General features: G+C 49.4%; 1 protein-coding gene across 16 annotated transcripts in view; it reads right to left on the bottom strand.

The window, feature by feature from the left end:
• Positions 1-26: 26 nt before the first annotated feature.
• The window catches only part of glyr1 (glyoxylate reductase 1 homolog (Arabidopsis)), a 39,788-nt gene continuing 17,784 nt past the window's right edge, over positions 27-22,030 (bottom strand). For 7 of the 16 annotated variants that reach the window (XM_090197677.1, XM_090197680.1, XM_090197681.1 and 4 more), the window contains 8 exons: positions 10,571-10,644; positions 8,335-8,455; positions 7,998-8,108; positions 6,447-6,548; positions 5,666-5,828; positions 5,387-5,566; positions 3,707-3,831; positions 27-3,015 (listed from right to left, as the gene is read on the bottom strand). In XM_090197677.1, coding sequence (XP_090053803.1) covers positions 2,941-3,015; positions 3,707-3,831; positions 5,387-5,566; positions 5,666-5,828; positions 6,447-6,548; positions 7,998-8,108; positions 8,335-8,455; positions 10,571-10,644 — 951 coding nt within the window. In that variant the 3' untranslated portion in view covers positions 27-2,940. Of the gene's footprint in view, positions 3,016-3,706; positions 3,832-5,386; positions 5,567-5,665; positions 5,829-6,421; positions 6,549-7,997; positions 8,109-8,334; positions 8,456-10,570; positions 10,645-22,030 lie in introns of all 16 variants that reach the window. The other 9 variants (XM_090197679.1, XM_090197682.1, XM_090197683.1 and 6 more) reach the window with 3 other exon arrangements.

Genomic DNA, 22,030 nt, shown 5'->3' with positions numbered 1-22,030 from the left:
TGCGAGTTTCATGATAAAACACACAATTTAAATCAGGAGAGGATTTAATAAACTGCACAAAAAGCCTTGATGTTTCACATAAATATCCCAAATCCATACAGTTTCACCGTCCCTGCCTGGCCCTGCACAAAAAAAAGGGGCCCAACAGTCATTTCAACATCACCTGTATAAGCCACACAAAGACAATGTTTACAAGAGATTAATTTAAAACAGCAAACACTGAACAGAACAATCTACAGTATTAATAAGACAGTGTTTCATATGGTACCCTATTCCCTATGTAGTGCACTACTTTAGACCAGGGTCCATAAGGTAGTGCACTACATTAGACCGCGGACCATAGGGTAGTGCACTACTTTATTCCAGGGTCCCTACATAGGGAATATGATGCCATTTGGGACACATCAGATGATTGACAGTCAGTAGAGGAGTCTAACCAGAAGTAGTTTATATGACCCTTTAGTTATAAAGCCTCCACTCAACCAAGATGGGCTATTTACAAGTCACTTGTTAGAATGTTTCCTACTAAAAACATAATTCTTAAATCTTTATAAACTATTTCCGTGTTTTAAACAAATTAAAACCTAAAAACTTAATTTACATCTTGTTTGGCAAAAAGGAAAAATCTACAAAATGGGATGATCAAGACGTTGCGAAGTGTAAATGATATTTAACCAAAATCAAAATGTTAAACATGTTCAATTGTGTTTACGATGAGTCGAATAGTTTCAAATTTTTTTCAAATCAAAATGAACTTAAAACAGAAAGGGATAAAAATCATTATTGAAAGTGGGCAATATTTTATTTTGCCAGGACAATAACCCACCTCAAGCAGGGTACGAGGTCTTTCGATGGTGACTAATTCTCTTTAAAGTAAATTATTTTGTTTTGCGTGGCCTAAATTCCCCCCCACTGCCATTCAGGTAACAATGGCCTGTCTTCTCACGGCCCTGTCAGGTATTCCTTTTAAGGAGAACGTAAAAGGTTATAGTTTGGGCCTTGAATCTCAGGGAGTGGTTTTGATTCAACTGAAATTCACATTCTGTAGTTAGACGGTTTCCTATATGGTGATTGAGCTGGTAATAAATACATCTTTCCTCCTTAGTCTGATCCCAGATCTGTTTGTGGTCTTGAGCCAACTTTCCTTGCTGTACTTGTCAAGCCCAACATGTTTGATACGACAGTGAGTGACAAGGAGTTGGCATGACGGCACAAACAGACTGGGAACCAGGCTAAATCTATCCCCCCCACTGCAAAGGGGAACTGTTGTGGAGCAATCACCCAAAGTCATCAAGCCAAGCGATCTATAGTCATGTTAAAATACAAACAGGTCGCTAAGCAACGTGGTTCCTAAACATAAATGTACAATAAAAAGGGATCAACTTGCCTGTCGTTAATAATGTTAAGACCACTGCATGGGTTTAAACACCATCACCTTAAATGTCCCGGGATTCATCCCAAAAGGAACCCTATTCCCTATCTAGAGCACTACTTTTGACCAGAGTTCTGGTCTAAAGTAGTTCACTACAAAGGGAGTAGGGTGCCATTTGGGATGAATCTCGGTTAGAAGAAGGATTAAGTCATTACTGTATTACAAGGCATCAGAATAACCTTAATTAATATAACCTTAAGGGGCCAGGTTCTCTAACAGGCTATAACACAACAAAACAAAACACTGTTCCGATTCAGACAACTACGGAAACAACTCCAGGCCAAACTGCACCAAAAGAGAAGTAGAATAGAGGAGCTCTAGAGCGTCTAAAAATAAATAAATACATGTCAGAAGATTTCGAATGGTTCCAATATTAAGGCAATGCAGTGGCATTATTCCTCTTGGTGCTCATCAAGCCTCTACCCTCTTTTTAAAAGATAATATCAACAGCTTTATACGTTTAGATGAAATTCTGGACATTCTAAAGACGACATTTTCACACACAGAATTAAATAAAAATGAAAAAGAAAGATGTGATAAAGAGAGAGATAAATTAATCCGTGGCCCGTGCAGCTTCAAAACCCACCCGACAGCAAACAGGCAATGTGTCGCGTTCCAAAATCACTAGTGAACATCTTACCGGTGGGTCAGCAATGGAGCCGCATCCCAAAATCTGTTCCCGAACACCCTGCAGCGCTTCACCATCAGAAACGTGACCAACACCATCGACAACAACACACAAAGATGTGGGACGGGGGAAAACTACCTTCTGTGGACCATTCTTCTAGCATTATTACAACCCTCAGTCAGTGCAATGTTCCAGGTGGACTAGTTAGAGGTTCCCATCACGTTACCGGGAAGGAATAGCTGCCTCCCAGATGACATACTATTTCCCCGTGTAGTGCACTACTTCTGACCTGAGCCCTTATGGGCCCTGATTCGGCAGAGTTGGGTATTCAGCTTCATTCACGGAGGAAATCGTGGACCCTGGTCAAAAGTAGTGTGCTATGTAGGAAATAGGATGGCATTTGGGAAGTACACCAATATCTCTGGTGCCAGGCAAAAATAATTAATTAAAACGGGAATAAAAATTTATAAAAAGATAAGTGTGGTCCAGAGGAGAGGAGGACGGGTCGGGGGGAGGGGTGGGGACGGGTCGGGGGAGAGGACGGGTCGGGGGGAGGGGTGGGGACGGGTCGGGGGAGAGGACGGGTCGGGGGGAGAGGAGGGGACGGGGGGAGAGGAGGGGACGGGGGGAGGGTCGGGGGGAGAGGACGGGTTGGGGGGAGGGGTGGGGACGGGTCGGGGGGAGAGGACGGGTCGGGGTGAGGGGACGGGGGGAGAGGAGGGGACGGGGGGAGAGGACGGGTCGGGGGGAGAGGACGGGTCGGGGGGAGAGGACGGGTCGGGGGGAGAGGACGGGTCGGGGAGAGGGGTGGGGACGGGTCGGAGGGAGAGGACGGGTCGGGGTGAGGGGACGGGTCGGGGGGAGGGGCTCTTCAGGAGGTTTAGTGAATGTAGGCTCTGTAGACAGCTGACATGTCGTTGTCTGACTGGTCCAGCGCTTTAGCCCTCTTGTAGACCTACAGACAGAGACAGAAAACCATGGTTAATATGTATAAAGAAGTAACGTTGTCATAAAGTGAGACAAAAACATACAACTTTATTGTTCACGGAAACAGAATTTGGTCCAAAGAATAGGAGAGGTGTTCCTGGATGAGAAAACATCAGATGGTCTTGTAGCAGGTCTGATTCTGCTCTGGTAAATATGAGGTTTCAATCAGTGTCCGAGTCCCAGGGGCTTCGTGTCCGTCAGCGTCTGTATGCCGCCGCCCCCCCACGGCGTCTGTATGCCCCGCCCCCCCACGGCGTCTGTATGCCCCGCCCCCCCCGGCGTCTGTATGCCGCCCCCCCACCATCTGTATGCCCCACCCCCCCCGGCGTCTGTATGCCCCCGCCCCCCCCCGGCGTCTGTATGCCCCACCCCCCCCGGCGTCTGTATGCCCCCCCCACAGCGTCTGTATGCCCCCCCCCCCCCCGTCTGTATGCCCCACCCCCCGGCGTCTGTATGCCCCCCCCCCCGGCGTCTGTATGCCCCCCCCCCACGGCGTCTGTATGCCCCACCCCCCGGCGTCTGTATGCCACCCCCCCACGGCGTTTGTATGCTCGCGCACGCAACGTGCCCGGTCAGCATCTAAGATCTACCCCCAATGCCATTTGAAATCTCATTGGTGGCCATTTTGTGTGTATTGTGTCAATCCAACAACGTCTTACCTCATTGGCTGCTGCAGCCATAGGAGTCGGGTGATTGGCTGTGTCACCCATGGAGATGGCTAGCCTCAGATCCTTCTGAATGTGTTTCAAATAGTAGTCTGGTTTGAAGTTGCCCTGTAGGATATCTGGAGAGAGAGGGGGGGAGACCTCATCATTACCAGGGGGGGGACCTCATCATTACCAGGGGAGAGGGGAGGGACCTCATCATTACCAGGGGAGGGGGGAGACCTCATCATTACCAGGGGAGAGGGGAGGTACCTCATCATTACCAGGGGAGAGGGGGGGAGACCTCATCATTACCAGGGGAGAGGGGGGGAGACCTCATCATTACCAGGGGGGAGGGGGGGGACCTCATCATTACCAGGGGGGAGGGGGGGAGACCTCATCATTACCAGGGGGGAGGGGGGGAGACCTCATCATTACCAGGGGGGAGGGGGGGAGACCTCATCATTACCAGGGGGGAGGGGGGGAGACCTCATCATTACCAGGGGGGAGGGGGGAGACATCATCATTACCAGGGGTGAGGGGGGAGACCTCATCATTACCAGGGGGGAGACCTCATCATTACCAGGGGAGAGGGGGGGAGACCTCATCATTACCAGGGGAGAGGGGGGGAGACCTCATCATTACCAGGGGAGGGGGGGACCTCATCATTACCAGGGGGGAGGGGGGAGACCTCATCATTACCAGGGGGGAGGGGGGAGACCTCATCATTACCAGGGGAGAGAGAGGGGGGAGACCTCATCATTACCAGGGGAGAGAGAGGGGGGGGACCTCATCATTACCAGGGGAGAGAGAGGGGGGGGGGCCTCATCATTACCAGGGGAGAGAGAGGGGGGAGACCTCATCATTACCAGGGGAGAGAGAGGGGGGAGACCTCATCATTACCAGGGGGGAGAGAGGGGGGGGACCTCATCATTACCAGGGGAGAGAGAGGGGGGGGACCTCATCATTACCAGGGGAGAGAGAGGGGGGGGACCTCATCATTACCAGGGGAGAGAGAGGGGGGGGACCTCATCATTACCAGGGGAGAGAGAGGGGGGGGGACCTCATCATTACCAGGGGAGAGAGAGGGGGGGAGACATTATCATTACCAGGGGAGAGAGAGGGGGGAGACCTCATCATTACCAGGGGAGAGAGAGGGGGGGAGACCTCATCATTACCAGGGGAGATGTAATGAAACAAATGAACCATGTTGAGTAGTTTAAAATCATAGACCAGGAAGGTATTACAACGTTACAATGTAACGATCAGGGGAACTTCTGTAATAGTCAATACACTGGGACATCTTTTACGAAACGAGTGAATGTTTTAGGGGTACCACTGGCCCCAAACAGGACACGTTTTTAACTAGGCAAGTCAGTTAAGAACAAAGTCTTAATTTCAATGGACGGCCTAACCCGGCCAAACCCTCCCCGAACGACGCTGGGCCAATTGTGCGCCACCCTATGGGGACTCCCGATCACGGCCGGTTGTGATACAGCCCGGGATTGAACCAGGGTCTGTAGTGAAGCCTCTAGCACGTTGCTTGTGCAAGTGTTGAATTCACTATGCTCTGAGTTTCCAATTTGCCCCTGGTCTAAAGCAGTGCCTTTCGTCTCTGACTCGGCAGTGCCTTTCGTCTCTGACTCGGCAGTGCCTTTCGTCTCTGACTCGGCAGGGCTTTCGTTTCTGACTCACTCTGGCATTTTTGGTCCACGAAGGTGCTGGCCATCTGACCCTGAGACAGGATGTCCAGGAAGGTATGCTGTGATTGGCCTGTGGCCTGGGCTAGGGTCAGCCCCTCGGCGATGGTTGCCATGAAGCTTCCCTGTACCATGTTGAGGATCAGCATCATCCTCGCTGCGTTACCCACCTCACCTGATAACACACACACACACGTTAGCCTGCTTCACCTGATAACACACAGGAAATTGGATAGCCCTGGGATAAGACACTCGTAAAATTCAAACCATCTACCTAGGAAGAATGAGGTCTTGCCCATGGCCTGGAAACAGGAGCTGCAGTCTTCATAGACCGTCCTGTCTCCGGCCGCTAGGATGACCAGCATGCCCTCGTTAGATACCTGCTGGCTCCCAGCCACAGGAGCCTCCAGGAAGCGGCCGCCCCGCGACGATATCACCTAATGACAGTCAGACAGGAGCCAATCAGACAGTGGTGTGGCAGTAGAGGAGCCAATGAGAGAGCATAGGATAAGACGATTGATGATGTAATGACAGTACCCAATTGGAGAGTGATGATGACCTAGCGACAGTGGGAGTAGCATACACCTGGAATCACAAGCTGTGTGTGTGTATACCTGCGAGAGCTCTGTGTGTGTGTGTGTGTGTGTGTGTATACCTGCGAGAGCTCTGTGTGTGTGTGTGTGTGTGTGTGTGTGTGTGTATACCTGCGAGAGCTCTGTCTGTGTGTGTGTGTGTGTGTGTGTGTGTGTGTGTGTGTGTGTGTGTGTGTGTGACTGTGCGTGTGTGTGTGTGTGTATACCTGCGAGAGCTCTGTGTGTGTGTGTGTGTATACCTGCGAGAGCTCTGTGTGTGTGTGTGTATACCTGCGAGAGCTGTGTGTGTGTATATACCTGCGAAAGCTGTGTGTGTATATACCTGCGAGAGCTGTGTGTGTGTGTGTGTGTGTGTGTGTGTGTGTACCTGCGAGAGCTGTGTGTGTGTGTGTGTGTGTGTGTGTGTATACCTGCGAGAGCTGTGTGTGTGTGTATACCTGTGAGAGCTCTGTGTGTGTATACCTGTGAGAGCTCTGTGATGGTCTCTGGATCCACGGTAGACATCTCTACGTAACATTTCCCTGGCCTGATGCCCTGGAGCACTCCACTGGGACCCAGCACCAACTGGCAAAGAGAGAAGAGAGAAGAGATGAGAGAGGAGGAGAGAGAGAGAGAGGAGAGAGGAGAGGAGAGAGAGGAGAGTGGGGGGAGAGAGAGAGGAGAGAGAGGAGAGTGGGGGGGGAGAGAGAGAGGAGAGTGGGGGGAGAGAGAGAGAGGAGAGTGGGGGGAGAGAGAAGAGGGGAGAGGAGAGAGAGGAGAGTGGGGGGGGGGAGAGAGAGGAGAGTGGGGGGGGGGAGAGAGAGGAGAGTGGGGGGGGGAGAGAGAGGAGAGTGGGGGGGGGGGGAGAGAGGAGAGTGGGGGGGGGAGAGAGAGGAGAGTGGGGGGGGGAGAGAGAGGAGAGTGGGGGGGGGGGGGGGGGGAGAGGAGAGTGGGGGGAGAGAGAAGAGGGGAGAGGAGAGAGAGGAGAGTGGGGGGGGGGAGAGAGAGGAGAGTGGGGGGGGGGAGAGAGAGGAGAGTGGGGGGGGGAGAGAGAGGAGAGTGGGGGGGGGGGAGAGAGAGGAGAGTGGGGGGGGGAGAGAGAGGAGAGTGGGGGGAGAGAGAAGAGGGGAGAGAAGAGGGGAGAGGAGAGAGAGAGGAGAGAGATAGAGAGAGAGAGGTATTAACAGTCATACGTTGTGAGATAAATTAGTCACTGCAGTCAGAACTAAAAGGCATTACAATACTTATCACACCAAGCGCTCTACCACCAGCAACATGCAGCCAGTCTGTTTGGAACATCTCACTCTCTCACCTGCCTGGAAATCTGGCCTGACTACACACATCTCACTCTCTCATCTGCCTGGAAATCCTGCCTGACTACACACATACAAACATCTCACTCTCTCACCTGCCTGGAAATCTGGCCCGACTACACACATACAAACATCTCACTCTCTCACCTGCCTGGAAATCTGGCCTGACTACACACATCTCACTCTCTCACCTGCCTGGAAATCCTGCCTGACTACACACATACAAACATCTCACTCTCTCACCTGCCTGGACATCTGTCCTGACTACACACATACACACATCTCACTCTCTCACCTGCCTGGAAATCTGGCCTGACTACACACATACAAACATCTCACTCTCTCACCTGCCTGGACATCTGTCCTGACTACACACATACAAACATCTCACTCTCTCACCTGCCTGGACATCTGTCCTGACTACACACATACAAACATCTCACTCTCTCACCTGCCTGGAAATCTGGCCCGACTACACACATACAAACATCTCACTCTCTCACCTGCCTGGACATCCGTCCTGACTACAAACATCTCACTCTCTCACCTGCCTGGAAATCTGGCCCGACTACACACATACAAACATCTCACTCTCTCACCTGCCTGGACATCTGTCCTGACTACACACATACAAACATCTCACTCTCTCACCTGCCTGGAAATCTGGCCTGACTACAAACATCGTCTGTTGAGATGTTTCCTCGTTTCCTTAGTTACTTACATCCCTGGCAGCCTTGGGGTCTGAGACGCAGGAGAAGGTGATGTCACACATGGAGACCACCTCCGCTGGGGTCCGCCCTAACCTGGCCCCCTCCTGGATGAACAGGTCACACTGCAGCGGGAAGACAACAGGAACAAGGCAGGAAGTGAGCTCACAGGAAGGCATGTCACAACAGGACGTAGGTCAAAAATCAGCACCAAACCCAAACGTTGTTACTGTACATTATAAATAAATGATTTTTTTTTGCATAAAATAAAATACTGTACCAAATAACTGGTTTAAATAATAATAGTTTTGACGGAATCACAGGAGTAAATTCTGTATCGTATTTTCTCACATGTTGGTTGTCTTGTGGTACCTTTTCTACTGTGCGATTCCACACCGTGACGACGTGACCCATCTTTAACAGGTTGGACACGATTCCGCTACCCATAAGCCCCAGCCCCAGGAACCCTATCCTGTAAAGGAAAGACACAAGTTTACATAGAGCTGGTCTAGGATCAGGTCCCCCTGTCCATGTAATCTAAAAGGACCAGTATTCAGTCATAGAGCTGGTCTAGGATCAGGTCCCCCTGTCCATGTAATCTAAAAGGACCAGTATTCAGTCATAGAGCTGGTCTAGGATCAGGTCCCTCCTGTCCATGTAATCTAAAAGGACCAGTATTCAGTCATAGAGCTGGTCTAGGATCAGGTCCCCCTGTCCATGTAATCTAATAGGACCAGTATTCAGTCATAGAGCTGGTCTAGGATCAGGTCCCCCCTGTCCATGTAATCTAAAAGGACCAGTATTCAGTCATAGAGCTGGTCTAGGATCAGGTCCCCCTGTCCATGTAATCTAAAAGGACCAGTATTCAGTCATAGAGCTGGTCTAGGATCAGGTCCCCCTGTCCATGTAATCTAAAAGGACCAGTATTCAGTCATAGAGCTGGTCTAGGATCAGGTCCCTCCTGTCCATGTAATCTAAAAGGACCAGTATTCAGTCATAGAGCTAGTCTAGGATCAGGTCCCCCTGTCCATGTAATCTAATAGGGCCAGTATTCAGTCATAGAGCTGGTCTAGGATCAGGTCCCCCTGTCCATGTAATCTAATAGGACCAGTATTCAGAGTCATAGAGCTGGTCTAGGATCAGGTCCCCCTGTCCATGTAATCTAAAAGGACCAGTATTCAGTCATAGAGCTGGTCTAGGATCAGGTCCCCCTGTCCATGTAATCTAAAAGGACCAGTATTCAGTCATAGAGCTGGTATAGGATCAGGTCCCCCTGTCCATGTAATCTAATAGGACCAGTATTCAGAGTCATAGAGCTGGTCTAGGATCAGGTCCCCCGTGTCCATGTAATTTAATAGGACCAGTATTCAGTCAAAGAGCTGGTCTAGGATCAGGTCCCCCTGTCCATGTAATCTAATAGGACCAGTATTCAGTCATAGAGCTGGTCTAGGATCAGGTCCCCCTGTCCATGTAATCTAATAGGACCAGTATTCAGTCATAGAGCTGGTCTAGGATCAGGTCCCCCTGTCCATGTAATCTAATAGGACCAGTATTCAGTCATAGAGCTGGTCTAGGATCAGGTCCCCCTGTCCATGTAATATAATAGGACCAGTATTCAGTCATAGAGCTGGTCTAGGATCAGGTCCCCCTGTCCATGTAATCTAATAGGACCAGTATTCAGAGTCATTGAGCTGGTCTAGGATCAGGTCCCCCTGTCCATGTAATCTAATAGGACCAGTATTCAGTCATAGAGCTGGTCTAGGATCAGGTCCCCCCTGTCCATGTAATCTAATAGGACCAGTATTCAGAGTCATTGAGCTGGTCTAGGATCAGGTCCCCCTGTCCATGTAATCTAATAGGACCAGTATTCAGAGTCATTGAGCTGGTCTAGGATCAGGTCCCCCCTGTCCATGTAATCTAATAGGACCAGTATTCAGTCATAGAACTGGTCTAGGATCAGGTCCCCCCTGTCCATGTAATCTAAAAGGACCAGTATTCAGTCATAGAGCTGGTCTAGGATCAGGTCCCCCCTGTCCATGTAATCTAATAGGACCAGTATTCAGTCATAGAACTGGTCTAGGATCAGGTCCCCCCTGTCCATGTAATCTAATAGGACCAGTATTCAGTCATAGAACTGGTCTAGGATCAGGTCCCCCCTGTCCATGTAATCTAAAAGGACCAGTATTCAGTCATAGAGCTGGTCTAGGATCAGGTCCCCCTGTCCATGTAATCTAATAGGACCAGTATTCACTCATAGAACTGGTCTAGGATCAGGTCCCCCTGTCCATGTAATCTAAAAGGACCAGTATTCAGTCTGTGGGAGTAATACTGCTACATACATATATTACTACAGTATCTCCTACCGTTTGTCTGTGGGAGTAATACTGCTACATACATATATTACTACAGTATCTCCTACCGTTTGTCTGTGGGAGTAATACTGCTACATACATATATTACTACAGTATCTCCTACCGTTTGTCTGTGGGAGTAATACTGCTACATATTTATATTATTACAGTATCTCCTACCGTTTGTCTGTGGGAGTAATACTGCTACATATTTATATTATTACAGTATCTCCTACCGTTTGTCTGTGGGTGTAATACTGCCATTGATGGCAGTGCTGTCGGCAGCTTGGATAGACGTTGACCTCGTGTCCTGTACAGACCAAACAAAAACAACAAACACCAACGTCATTTTAACAGGAGCATCGAGAGTTCCCGACCACAGAGGAGTACAAACATGCAGTATCTACTGGGTCTTACTTAATATCTGATCTAGTACTTGCTGTTTGTATGAAAATAAATGCCATTCAGTAAATGTGTGCCATGTAGGAAGCACCACGGGGCTCTGTGGTATAAATAGTCTTCCTCAGAGTGAAGACTGAAACCAAGGACATATATTCATGTGATAAATATACACACGTCTGAAACCCACATGCAAAACCAACACTGGTAGTGGCCAGCTGTACCCCTACATAACATACACCTCCAGCTGTACCCCCCTACATAACATACACCCCCATCTGTACCCCTACATAACATACACCTCCACCCCTACATAACATACACCTCCAGCTGTACCCCTACATAACATACACCTCCAGCTGTACCTCTACATAACATAGACCTCCAGCTGTACCTCTACATAACATACACCCCCATCTGTACCCCTACATAACATACACCTCCACCCCTACATAACATACACCTCCAGCTGTACCCCTACATAACATACACCTCCAGCTGTACCCCCCTACATAACATACACCCCCATCTGTACCCCTACATAACATACACCTCCACCCCTACATAACATACACCTCCAGCTGTACCCCTACATAACATACACCTCCAGCTGTACCTCTACATAACATACACCTCCAGCTGTACCTCTACATAACATACACCCCCATCTGTACCCCTACATAACATACACCTCCACCCCTACATAACATACACCTCCAGCTGTACCCCTACATAACATACACCTCCAGCTGTACCCCCCTACATAACATACACCCCCATCTGTACCCCTACATAACATACACCTCCACCCCTACATAACATACACCTCCAGCTGTACCCCTACATAACATACACCTCCAGCTGTACCTCTACATAACATAGACCTCCAGCTGTACCTCTACATAACATACACCCCCATCTGTACCCCTACATAACATACACCTCCACCCCTACATAACATACACCTCCAGCTGTACCCCCCTACATAACATACACCCCCATCTGTACCCCTACATAACATACACCTCCACCCCTACATAACATACACCTCCAGCTGTACCTGTACATAACATACACCTCCAGCTGTACCTCTACATAACATACACCTCCAGCTGTACCTCTACATAACATACACCTCCAGCTGTACCTCTACATAACATAGACCTCCAGCTGTACCTCTACATAACATACACCTCCAGCTGTACCCCCCTACATTACATACACCTCCAGCTGTACCCCCCTACATAACATACAGCTCCAGCTGTACCCCCCTACATAACATACACCTCCAGCTGTACCCCCCTACATAACATACACCTCCAGCTGTACCCCCCTACATAACATACACCTCCAGCTGTACCTCAACATACACCTCCAGCTGTACCCCCCTACATAACATACACCTCCAGCTGTACCCCTCTACATAACATACACCTCCAGCTGTACCCCCCTACATAACATACACCTCCAGCTGTACCCCTCTACACAACATACACCTCCAGCTGTACCTCTACATAACATACACCTCTAGCTGTACCCCTACATAACATACACCTCCAGCTGTACCCCCCTACATAACATACACCTCCAGCTGTACCTGTACCCCTACATAACATACACCTCTAGCTGTACCCCTACATAACATACACCTCCAGCTGTACCCCCCTACATAACATACACCTCCAGCTGTACCCCTACATAACATACACCTCCAGCTGTACCCCTCTACATAACATACACCTCTAGCTGTACCCCTACATAACATACACCTCCAGCTGTACCCCCCTACATAACATACACCTCCAGCTGTACCTCTACATAACATACACCTCCAGCTGTACCCCCCTACATAACATACACCTCCAGCTGTACCCCCCTACATAACATACACATCCAGCTGTACCCCCCTACATAACATACACCTCCAGCTGTACCCCCCTACATAACATACACCTCCAGCTGTACCCCCCTACATAACATACACCTCCAGCTGTACCCCCCTACATAACATACACCTCCAGCTGTACCTCTACATAACATACACCTCCAGCTGTACCCCCCTACATAACATACACCTCCAGCTGTACCCCTACATAACATACACCTCCAGCTGTACCCCACTACATAACATACACCTCCAGCTGTACCCCTACATAACATACACCTCCAGCTGTACCCCTACATAACATACACCTCCAGCTGTACCTGTACCCCTACATAACATACACCTCCAGCTGTACCTGTACCCCTACATAACATACACCTCCAGCTGTACCTCAACATACACCTCCAGCTGTACCCCCCTACATAACATACACCTCCAGCTGTACCCCTCTACATAACATACACCTCCAGCTGTACCCCCCTACATAACATACACCTCCAGCTGTACCCCTCTACACAACATACACCTCCAGCTGTACCTCTACATAACATACACCTCTAGCTGTACCCCTACATAACATACACCTCCAGCTGTACCTGTACCCCTACATAACATACACCTCTAGCTGTACCCCTACATAACATACACCTCCAGCTGTACCCCCCTACATAACATACACCTCCAGCTGTACCCCTACATAACATACACCTCCAGCTGTACCCCCCTACATAACATACACCTCCAGCTGTACCTCTACATAACATACACCTCCAGCTGTACCCCCCTACATAACATACACCTCCAGCTGTACCCCCCTACATAACATACACCTCCAGCTGTACCCCCCTACATAACATACACCTCCAGCTGTACCCCCCTACATAACATACACCTCCAGCTGTACCCCCCTACATAACATACACCTCCAGCTGTACCCCCCTACATAACATACACCTCCAGCTGTACCCCCCTACATAACATACACCTCCAGCTGTACCCCCCTACATAACATACACCTCCAGCTGTACCCCCCTACATAACATACACCTCCAGCTGTACCTCTACATAACATACACCTCCAGCTGTACCCCCCTACATAACATACACCTCCAGCTGTACCCCTACATAACATACACCTCCAGCTGTACCCCACTACATAACATACACCTCCAGCTGTACCCCTACATAACATACACCTCCAGCTGTACCCCTACATAACATACACCTCCAGCTGTACCCCTACATAACATACACCTCCAGCTGTACCTGTACCCCTACATAACATACACCTCCAGCTGTACCTCAACATACACCTCCAGCTGTACCCCCCTACATAACATACACCTCCAGCTGTACCCCTCTACATAACATACACCTCCAGCTGTACCCCCCTACATAACATACACCTCCAGCTGTACCCCTCTACACAACATACACCTCCAGCTGTACCTCTACATAACATACACCTCTAGCTGTACCCCTACATAACATACACCTCCAGCTGTACCCCCCTACATAACATACACCTCCAGCTGTACCTGTACCCCTACATAACATACACCTCTAGCTGTACCCCTACATAACATACACCTCCAGCTGTACCCCCCTACATAACATACACCTCCAGCTGTACCCCTACATAACATACACCTCCAGCTGTACCCCTCTACATAACATACACCTCTAGCTGTACCCCTACATAACATACACCTCCAGCTGTACCCCCCTACATAACATACACCTCCAGCTGTACCTCTACATAACATACACCTCCAGCTGTACCCCTACATAACATACACCTCCAGCTGTACCCCCCTACATAGCATACACCTCCAGCTGTACCTCTACATAACATACACCTCCAGCTGTACCCCTACATAACATACACCTCCAGCTGTACCCCCCTACATAGCATACACCTCCAGCTGTACCCCTACATAACATACACCTCTAGCTGTACCCCTACATAACATACACCTCCAGCTGTACCCCCCTACATAACATACACCTCCAGCTGTACCCCTACATAACATACACCTCCAGCTGTACCCCCCTACATAACATACACCTCCAGCAGTACCTCTACATAACATACACCTCCAGCTGTACCCCCCTACATAACATACACCTCCAGCTGTACCCCCCTACATAACATATACCTCCAGCTGTACCCCCCTACATAACATACACCTCCAGCTGTACCCCTACATAACATACACCTCCAGCTGTACCTCTACATAACATACACCTCCAGCTGTACCTCTACATAACATACACCTCCAGCTGTACCTCTCCATAACACACACCTCCATCTGTACCCCTACATAACATACACCTCCAGCTGTACCCCTACATAACATACACCTCCACCTGTCCATAACATACACCTCCATCTGTACCCCTACGTAACATACACCTCCAGCTGTACCCCTACATAACATACACCTCCAGCTGTACCCCCCTACATAACATACACCTCCAGCTGTACCCCCCCTACATAACATACACCTCCAGCTGTACCCCCCTACATAACATACACCTCCAGCTGTACCCCTACATAACATACACCTCCAGCTGTACCCCCCTACATAACATACACCTCCAGCTGTACCCCTACATAACATACACCTCCAGCTGTACCTCTACATAACATACACCTCCAGCTGTACCCCCCTACATAACATACACCTCCAGCTGTACCCCCCTACATAACATACACCTCCACCTGTCCATAACATACACCTCCAGCTGTACCTCTACATAACATACACCTCCAGCTGTACCCCTACATAACATACACCTCCACCTGTCCATAACATACACCTCCATCTGTACCCCTACATAACATACACCTCCAGCTGTACCCCTACATAACATACACCTCCAGCTGTACCCCCCTACATAACATACACCTCCAGCTGTACCCCCCCTACATAACATACACCCCCATCTGTACCCCTACATAACATACACCTCCACCCCTACATAACATACACCTCCAGCTGTACCCCTACATAACATACACCTCCAGCTGTACCTCTACATAACATAGACCTCCAGCTGTACCTCTACATAACATACACCCCCATCTGTACCCCTACATAACATACACCTCCAGCTGTACCCCTACATAACATACACCTCCAGCTGTACCCCCCTACATAACATACACCCCCATCTGTACCCCTACATAACATACACCTCCACCCCTACATAACATACACCTCCAGCTGTACCCCTACATAACATACACCTCCAGCTGTACCTCTACATAACATACACCTCCAGCTGTACCTCTACATAACATACACCCCCATCTGTACCCCTACATAACATACACCTCCACCCCTACATAACATACACCTCCAGCTGTACCCCTACATAACATACACCTCCAGCTGTACCCCCCTACATAACATACACCCCCATCTGTACCCCTACATAACATACACCTCCACCCCTACATAACATACACCTCCAGCTGTACCCCTACATAACATACACCTCCAGCTGTACCTCTACATAACATAGACCTCCAGCTGTACCTCTACATAACATACACCCCCATCTGTACCCCTACATAACATACACCTCCACCCCTACATAACATACACCTCCAGCTGTACCCCCCTACATAACATACACCCCCATCTGTACCCCTACATAACATACACCTCCACCCCTACATAACATACACCTCCAGCTGTACCTGTACATAACATACACCTCCAGCTGTACCTCTACATAACATACACCTCCAGCTGTACCTCTACATAACATAGACCTCCAGCTGTACCTCTACATAACATACACCTCCAGCTGTACCCCCCTACATTACATACACCTCCAGCTGTACCCCCCTACATAACATACAGCTCCAGCTGTACCCCCCTACATAACATACACCTCCAGCTGTACCCCCCTACATAACATACACCTCCAGCTGTACCCCCCTACATAACATACACCTCCAGCTGTACCTCAACATACACCTCCAGCTGTACCCCCCTACATAACATACACCTCCAGCTGTACCCCTCTACACAACATACACCTCCAGCTGTACCTCTACATAACATACACCTCTAGCTGTACCCCTACATAACATACACCTCCAGCTGTACCCCCCTACATAACATACACCTCCAGCTGTACCTGTACCCCTACATAACATACACCTCTAGCTGTACCCCTACATAACATACACCTCCAGCTGTACCCCCCTACATAACATACACCTCCAGCTGTACCCCTACATAACATACACCTCCAGCTGTACCCCTCTACATAACATACACCTCTAGCTGTACCCCTACATAACATACACCTCCAGCTGTACCCCCCTACATAACATACACCTCCAGCTGTACCTCTACATAACATACACCTCCAGCTGTACCCCCCTACATAACATACACCTCCAGCTGTACCCCCCTACATAACATACACATCCAGCTGTACCCCCCTACATAACATACACCTCCAGCTGTACCCCCCTACATAACATACACCTCCAGCTGTACCCCCCTACATAACATACACCTCCAGCTGTACCCCCCTACATAACATACACCTCCAGCTGTACCTCTACATAACATACACCTCCAGCTGTACCCCCCTACATAACATACACCTCCAGCTGTACCCCTACATAACATACACCTCCAGCTGTACCCCACTACATAACATACACCTCCAGCTGTACCCCTACATAACATACACCTCCAGCTGTACCCCTACATAACATACACCTCCAGCTGTACCTGTACCCCTACATAACATACACCTCCAGCTGTACCTCAACATACACCTCCAGCTGTACCCCCCTACATAACATACACCTCCAGCTGTACCCCTCTACATAACATACACCTCCAGCTGTACCCCCCTACATAACATACACCTCCAGCTGTACCCCTCTACACAACATACACCTCCAGCTGTACCTCTACATAACATACACCTCTAGCTGTACCCCTACATAACATACACCTCCAGCTGTACCTGTACCCCTACATAACATACACCTCTAGCTGTACCCCTACATAACATACACCTCCAGCTGTACCCCCCTACATAACATACACCTCCAGCTGTACCCCTACATAACATACACCTCCAGCTGTACCCCCCTACATAACATACACCTCCAGCTGTACCCCCCTACATAACATACACCTCCAGCTGTACCTCTACATAACATACACCTCCAGCTGTACCCCCCTACATAACATACACCTCCAGCTGTACCCCCCTACATAACATACACCTCCAGCTGTACCCCCCTACATAACATACACCTCCAGCTGTACCCCCCTACATAACATACACCTCCGGCTGTACCCCCCTACATAACATACACCTCCAGCTGTACCCCCCTACATAACATACACCTCCAGCTGTACCCCCCTACATAACATACACCTCCAGCTGTACCCCCCTACATAACATACACCTCCAGCTGTACCCCCCTACATAACATACACCTCCAGCTGTACCCCCCTACATAACATACACCTCCAGCTGTACCTCTACATAACATACACCTCCAGCTGTACCCCCCTACATAACATACACCTCCAGCTGTACCCCTACATAACATACACCTCCAGCTGTACCCCACTACATAACATACACCTCCAGCTGTACCCCTACATAACATACACCTCCAGCTGTACCCCTACATAACATACACCTCCAGCTGTACCTGTACCCCTACATAACATACACCTCCAGCTGTACCTCAACATACACCTCCAGCTGTACCCCCCTACATAACATACACCTCCAGCTGTACCCCTCTACATAACATACACCTCCAGCTGTACCCCCCTACATAACATACACCTCCAGCTGTACCCCTCTACACAACATACACCTCCAGCTGTACCTCTACATAACATACACCTCTAGCTGTACCCCTACATAACATACACCTCCAGCTGTACCCCCCTACATAACATACACCTCCAGCTGTACCTGTACCCCTACATAACATACACCTCTAGCTGTACCCCTACATAACATACACCTCCAGCTGTACCCCCCTACATAACATACACCTCCAGCTGTACCCCTACATAACATACACCTCCAGCTGTACCCCTCTACATAACATACACCTCTAGCTGTACCCCTACATAACATACACCTCCAGCTGTACCCCCCTACATAACATACACCTCCAGCTGTACCTCTACATAACATACACCTCCAGCTGTACCCCTACATAACATACACCTCCAGCTGTACCCCCCTACATAGCATACACCTCCAGCTGTACCTCTACATAACATACACCTCCAGCTGTACCCCTACATAACATACACCTCCAGCTGTACCCCCCTACATAGCATACACCTCCAGCTGTACCCCTACATAACATACACCTCCAGCTGTACCTGTACCCCTACATAACATACACCTCCAGCTGTACCTCAACATACACCTCCAGCTGTACCCCCCTACATAACATACACCTCCAGCTGTACCCCTCTACATAACATACACCTCCAGCTGTACCCCCCTACATAACATACACCTCCAGCTGTACCCCTCTACACAACATACACCTCCAGCTGTACCTCTACATAACATACACCTCTAGCTGTACCCCTACATAACATACACCTCCAGCTGTACCTGTACCCCTACATAACATACACCTCTAGCTGTACCCCTACATAACATACACCTCCAGCTGTACCCCCCTACATAACATACACCTCCAGCTGTACCCCTACATAACATACACCTCCAGCTGTACCCCCCTACATAACATACACCTCCAGCTGTACCTCTACATAACATACACCTCCAGCTGTACCCCCCTACATAACATACACCTCCAGCTGTACCCCCCTACATAACATACACCTCCAGCTGTACCCCCCTACATAACATACACCTCCAGCTGTACCCCCCTACATAACATACACCTCCAGCTGTACCCCCCTACATAACATACACCTCCAGCTGTACCCCCCTACATAACATACACCTCCAGCTGTACCCCCCTACATAACATACACCTCCAGCTGTACCCCCCTACATAACATACACCTCCAGCTGTACCCCCCTACATAACATACACCTCCAGCTGTACCTCTACATAACATACACCTCCAGCTGTACCCCCCTACATAACATACACCTCCAGCTGTACCCCTACATAACATACACCTCCAGCTGTACCCCACTACATAACATACACCTCCAGCTGTACCCCTACATAACATACACCTCCAGCTGTACCCCTACATAACATACACCTCCAGCTGTACCTGTACCCCTACATAACATACACCTCCAGCTGTACCTCAACATACACCTCCAGCTGTACCCCCCTACATAACATACACCTCCAGCTGTACCCCTCTACATAACATACACCTCCAGCTGTACCCCCCTACATAACATACACCTCCAGCTGTACCCCTCTACACAACATACACCTCCAGCTGTACCTCTACATAACATACACCTCTAGCTGTACCCCTACATAACATACACCTCCAGCTGTACCCCCCTACATAACATACACCTCCAGCTGTACCTGTACCCCTACATAACATACACCTCTAGCTGTACCCCTACATAACATACACCTCCAGCTGTACCCCCCTACATAACATACACCTCCAGCTGTACCCCTACATAACATACACCTCCAGCTGTACCCCTCTACATAACATACACCTCTAGCTGTACCCCTACATAACATACACCTCCAGCTGTACCCCCCTACATAACATACACCTCCAGCTGTACCTCTACATAACATACACCTCCAGCTGTACCCCTACATAACATACACCTCCAGCTGTACCCCCCTACATAGCATACACCTCCAGCTGTACCTCTACATAACATACACCTCCAGCTGTACCCCTACATAACATACACCTCCAGCTGTACCCCCCTACATAGCATACACCTCCAGCTGTACCCCTACATAACATACACCTCTAGCTGTACCCCTACATAACATACACCTCCAGCTGTACCCCCCTACATAACATACACCTCCAGCTGTACCCCTACATAACATACACCTCCAGCTGTACCCCCCTACATAACATACACCTCCAGCAGTACCTCTACATAACATACACCTCCAGCTGTACCCCCCTACATAACATATACCTCCAGCTGTACCCCCCTACATAACATACACCTCCAGCTGTACCCCTACATAACATACACCTCCAGCTGTACCTCTACATAACATACACCTCCAGCTGTACCTCTACATAACATACACCTCCAGCTGTACCTCTCCATAACACACACCTCCATCTGTACCCCTACATAACATACACCTCCAGCTGTACCCCTACATAACATACACCTCCACCTGTCCATAACATACACCTCCATCTGTACCCCTACGTAACATACACCTCCAGCTGTACCCCTACATAACATACACCTCCAGCTGTACCCCCCTACATAACATACACCTCCAGCTGTACCCCCCCTACATAACATACACCTCCAGCTGTACCCCCCTACATAACATACACCTCCAGCTGTACCCCTACATAACATACACCTCCAGCTGTACCCCCCTACATAACATACACCTCCAGCTGTACCCCTACATAACATACACCTCCAGCTGTACCTCTACATAACATACACCTCCAGCTGTACCCCCCTACATAACATACACCTCCAGCTGTACCCCCCTACATAACATACACCTCCACCTGTCCATAACATACACCTCCAGCTGTACCTCTACATAACATACACCTCCAGCTGTACCCCTACATAACATACACCTCCACCTGTCCATAACATACACCTCCAGCTGTACCCCTACATAACATACACCTCCAGCTGTACCCCCCTACATAACATACACCTCCAGCTGTACCCCCCCTACATAACATACACCTCCAGCTGTACCCCCCCTACATAACATACACCTCCAGCTGTACCCCCCTACATAACATACACCTCCAGCTGTACCCCCCTACATAACATACACCTCCAGCTGTACCCCTACATAACATACACCTCCAGCTGTACCCCCCTACATAACATACACCTCCAGCTGTACCCCCCCTACATAACATACACCTCCAGCTGTACCCCCCTACATAACATACACCTCCAGCTGTACCTCCCTACATAACATACACCTCCAGCTGTACCCCCCTACATAACATACACCTCCAGCTGTACCCCTACATAACATACACCTCCAGCTGTACCCCCCCTACATAACATACACCTCCAGCTGTACCCCCCTACATAACATACACCTCCAGCTGTACCTGTACATAACATACACCTCCAGCTGTACCCCCCCTACATAACATACACCTCCAGCTGTACCCCCCCTACATAACATACACCTCCAGCTGTACCCCCCTACATAACATACACCTCCAGCTGTACCCCC

Source organism: Oncorhynchus mykiss, chromosome 13 (assembly GCF_057628025.1).
Source record: "Oncorhynchus mykiss isolate SJ-2025 chromosome 13, ASM5762802v1, whole genome shotgun sequence".
In the NCBI taxonomy this organism is placed as follows: Eukaryota; Metazoa; Chordata; class Actinopteri; order Salmoniformes; family Salmonidae; genus Oncorhynchus; species Oncorhynchus mykiss.
The sequence above is the reverse complement of the archived record's forward strand: the minus strand, read 5'-3'. Positions and strand labels throughout refer to the sequence as shown.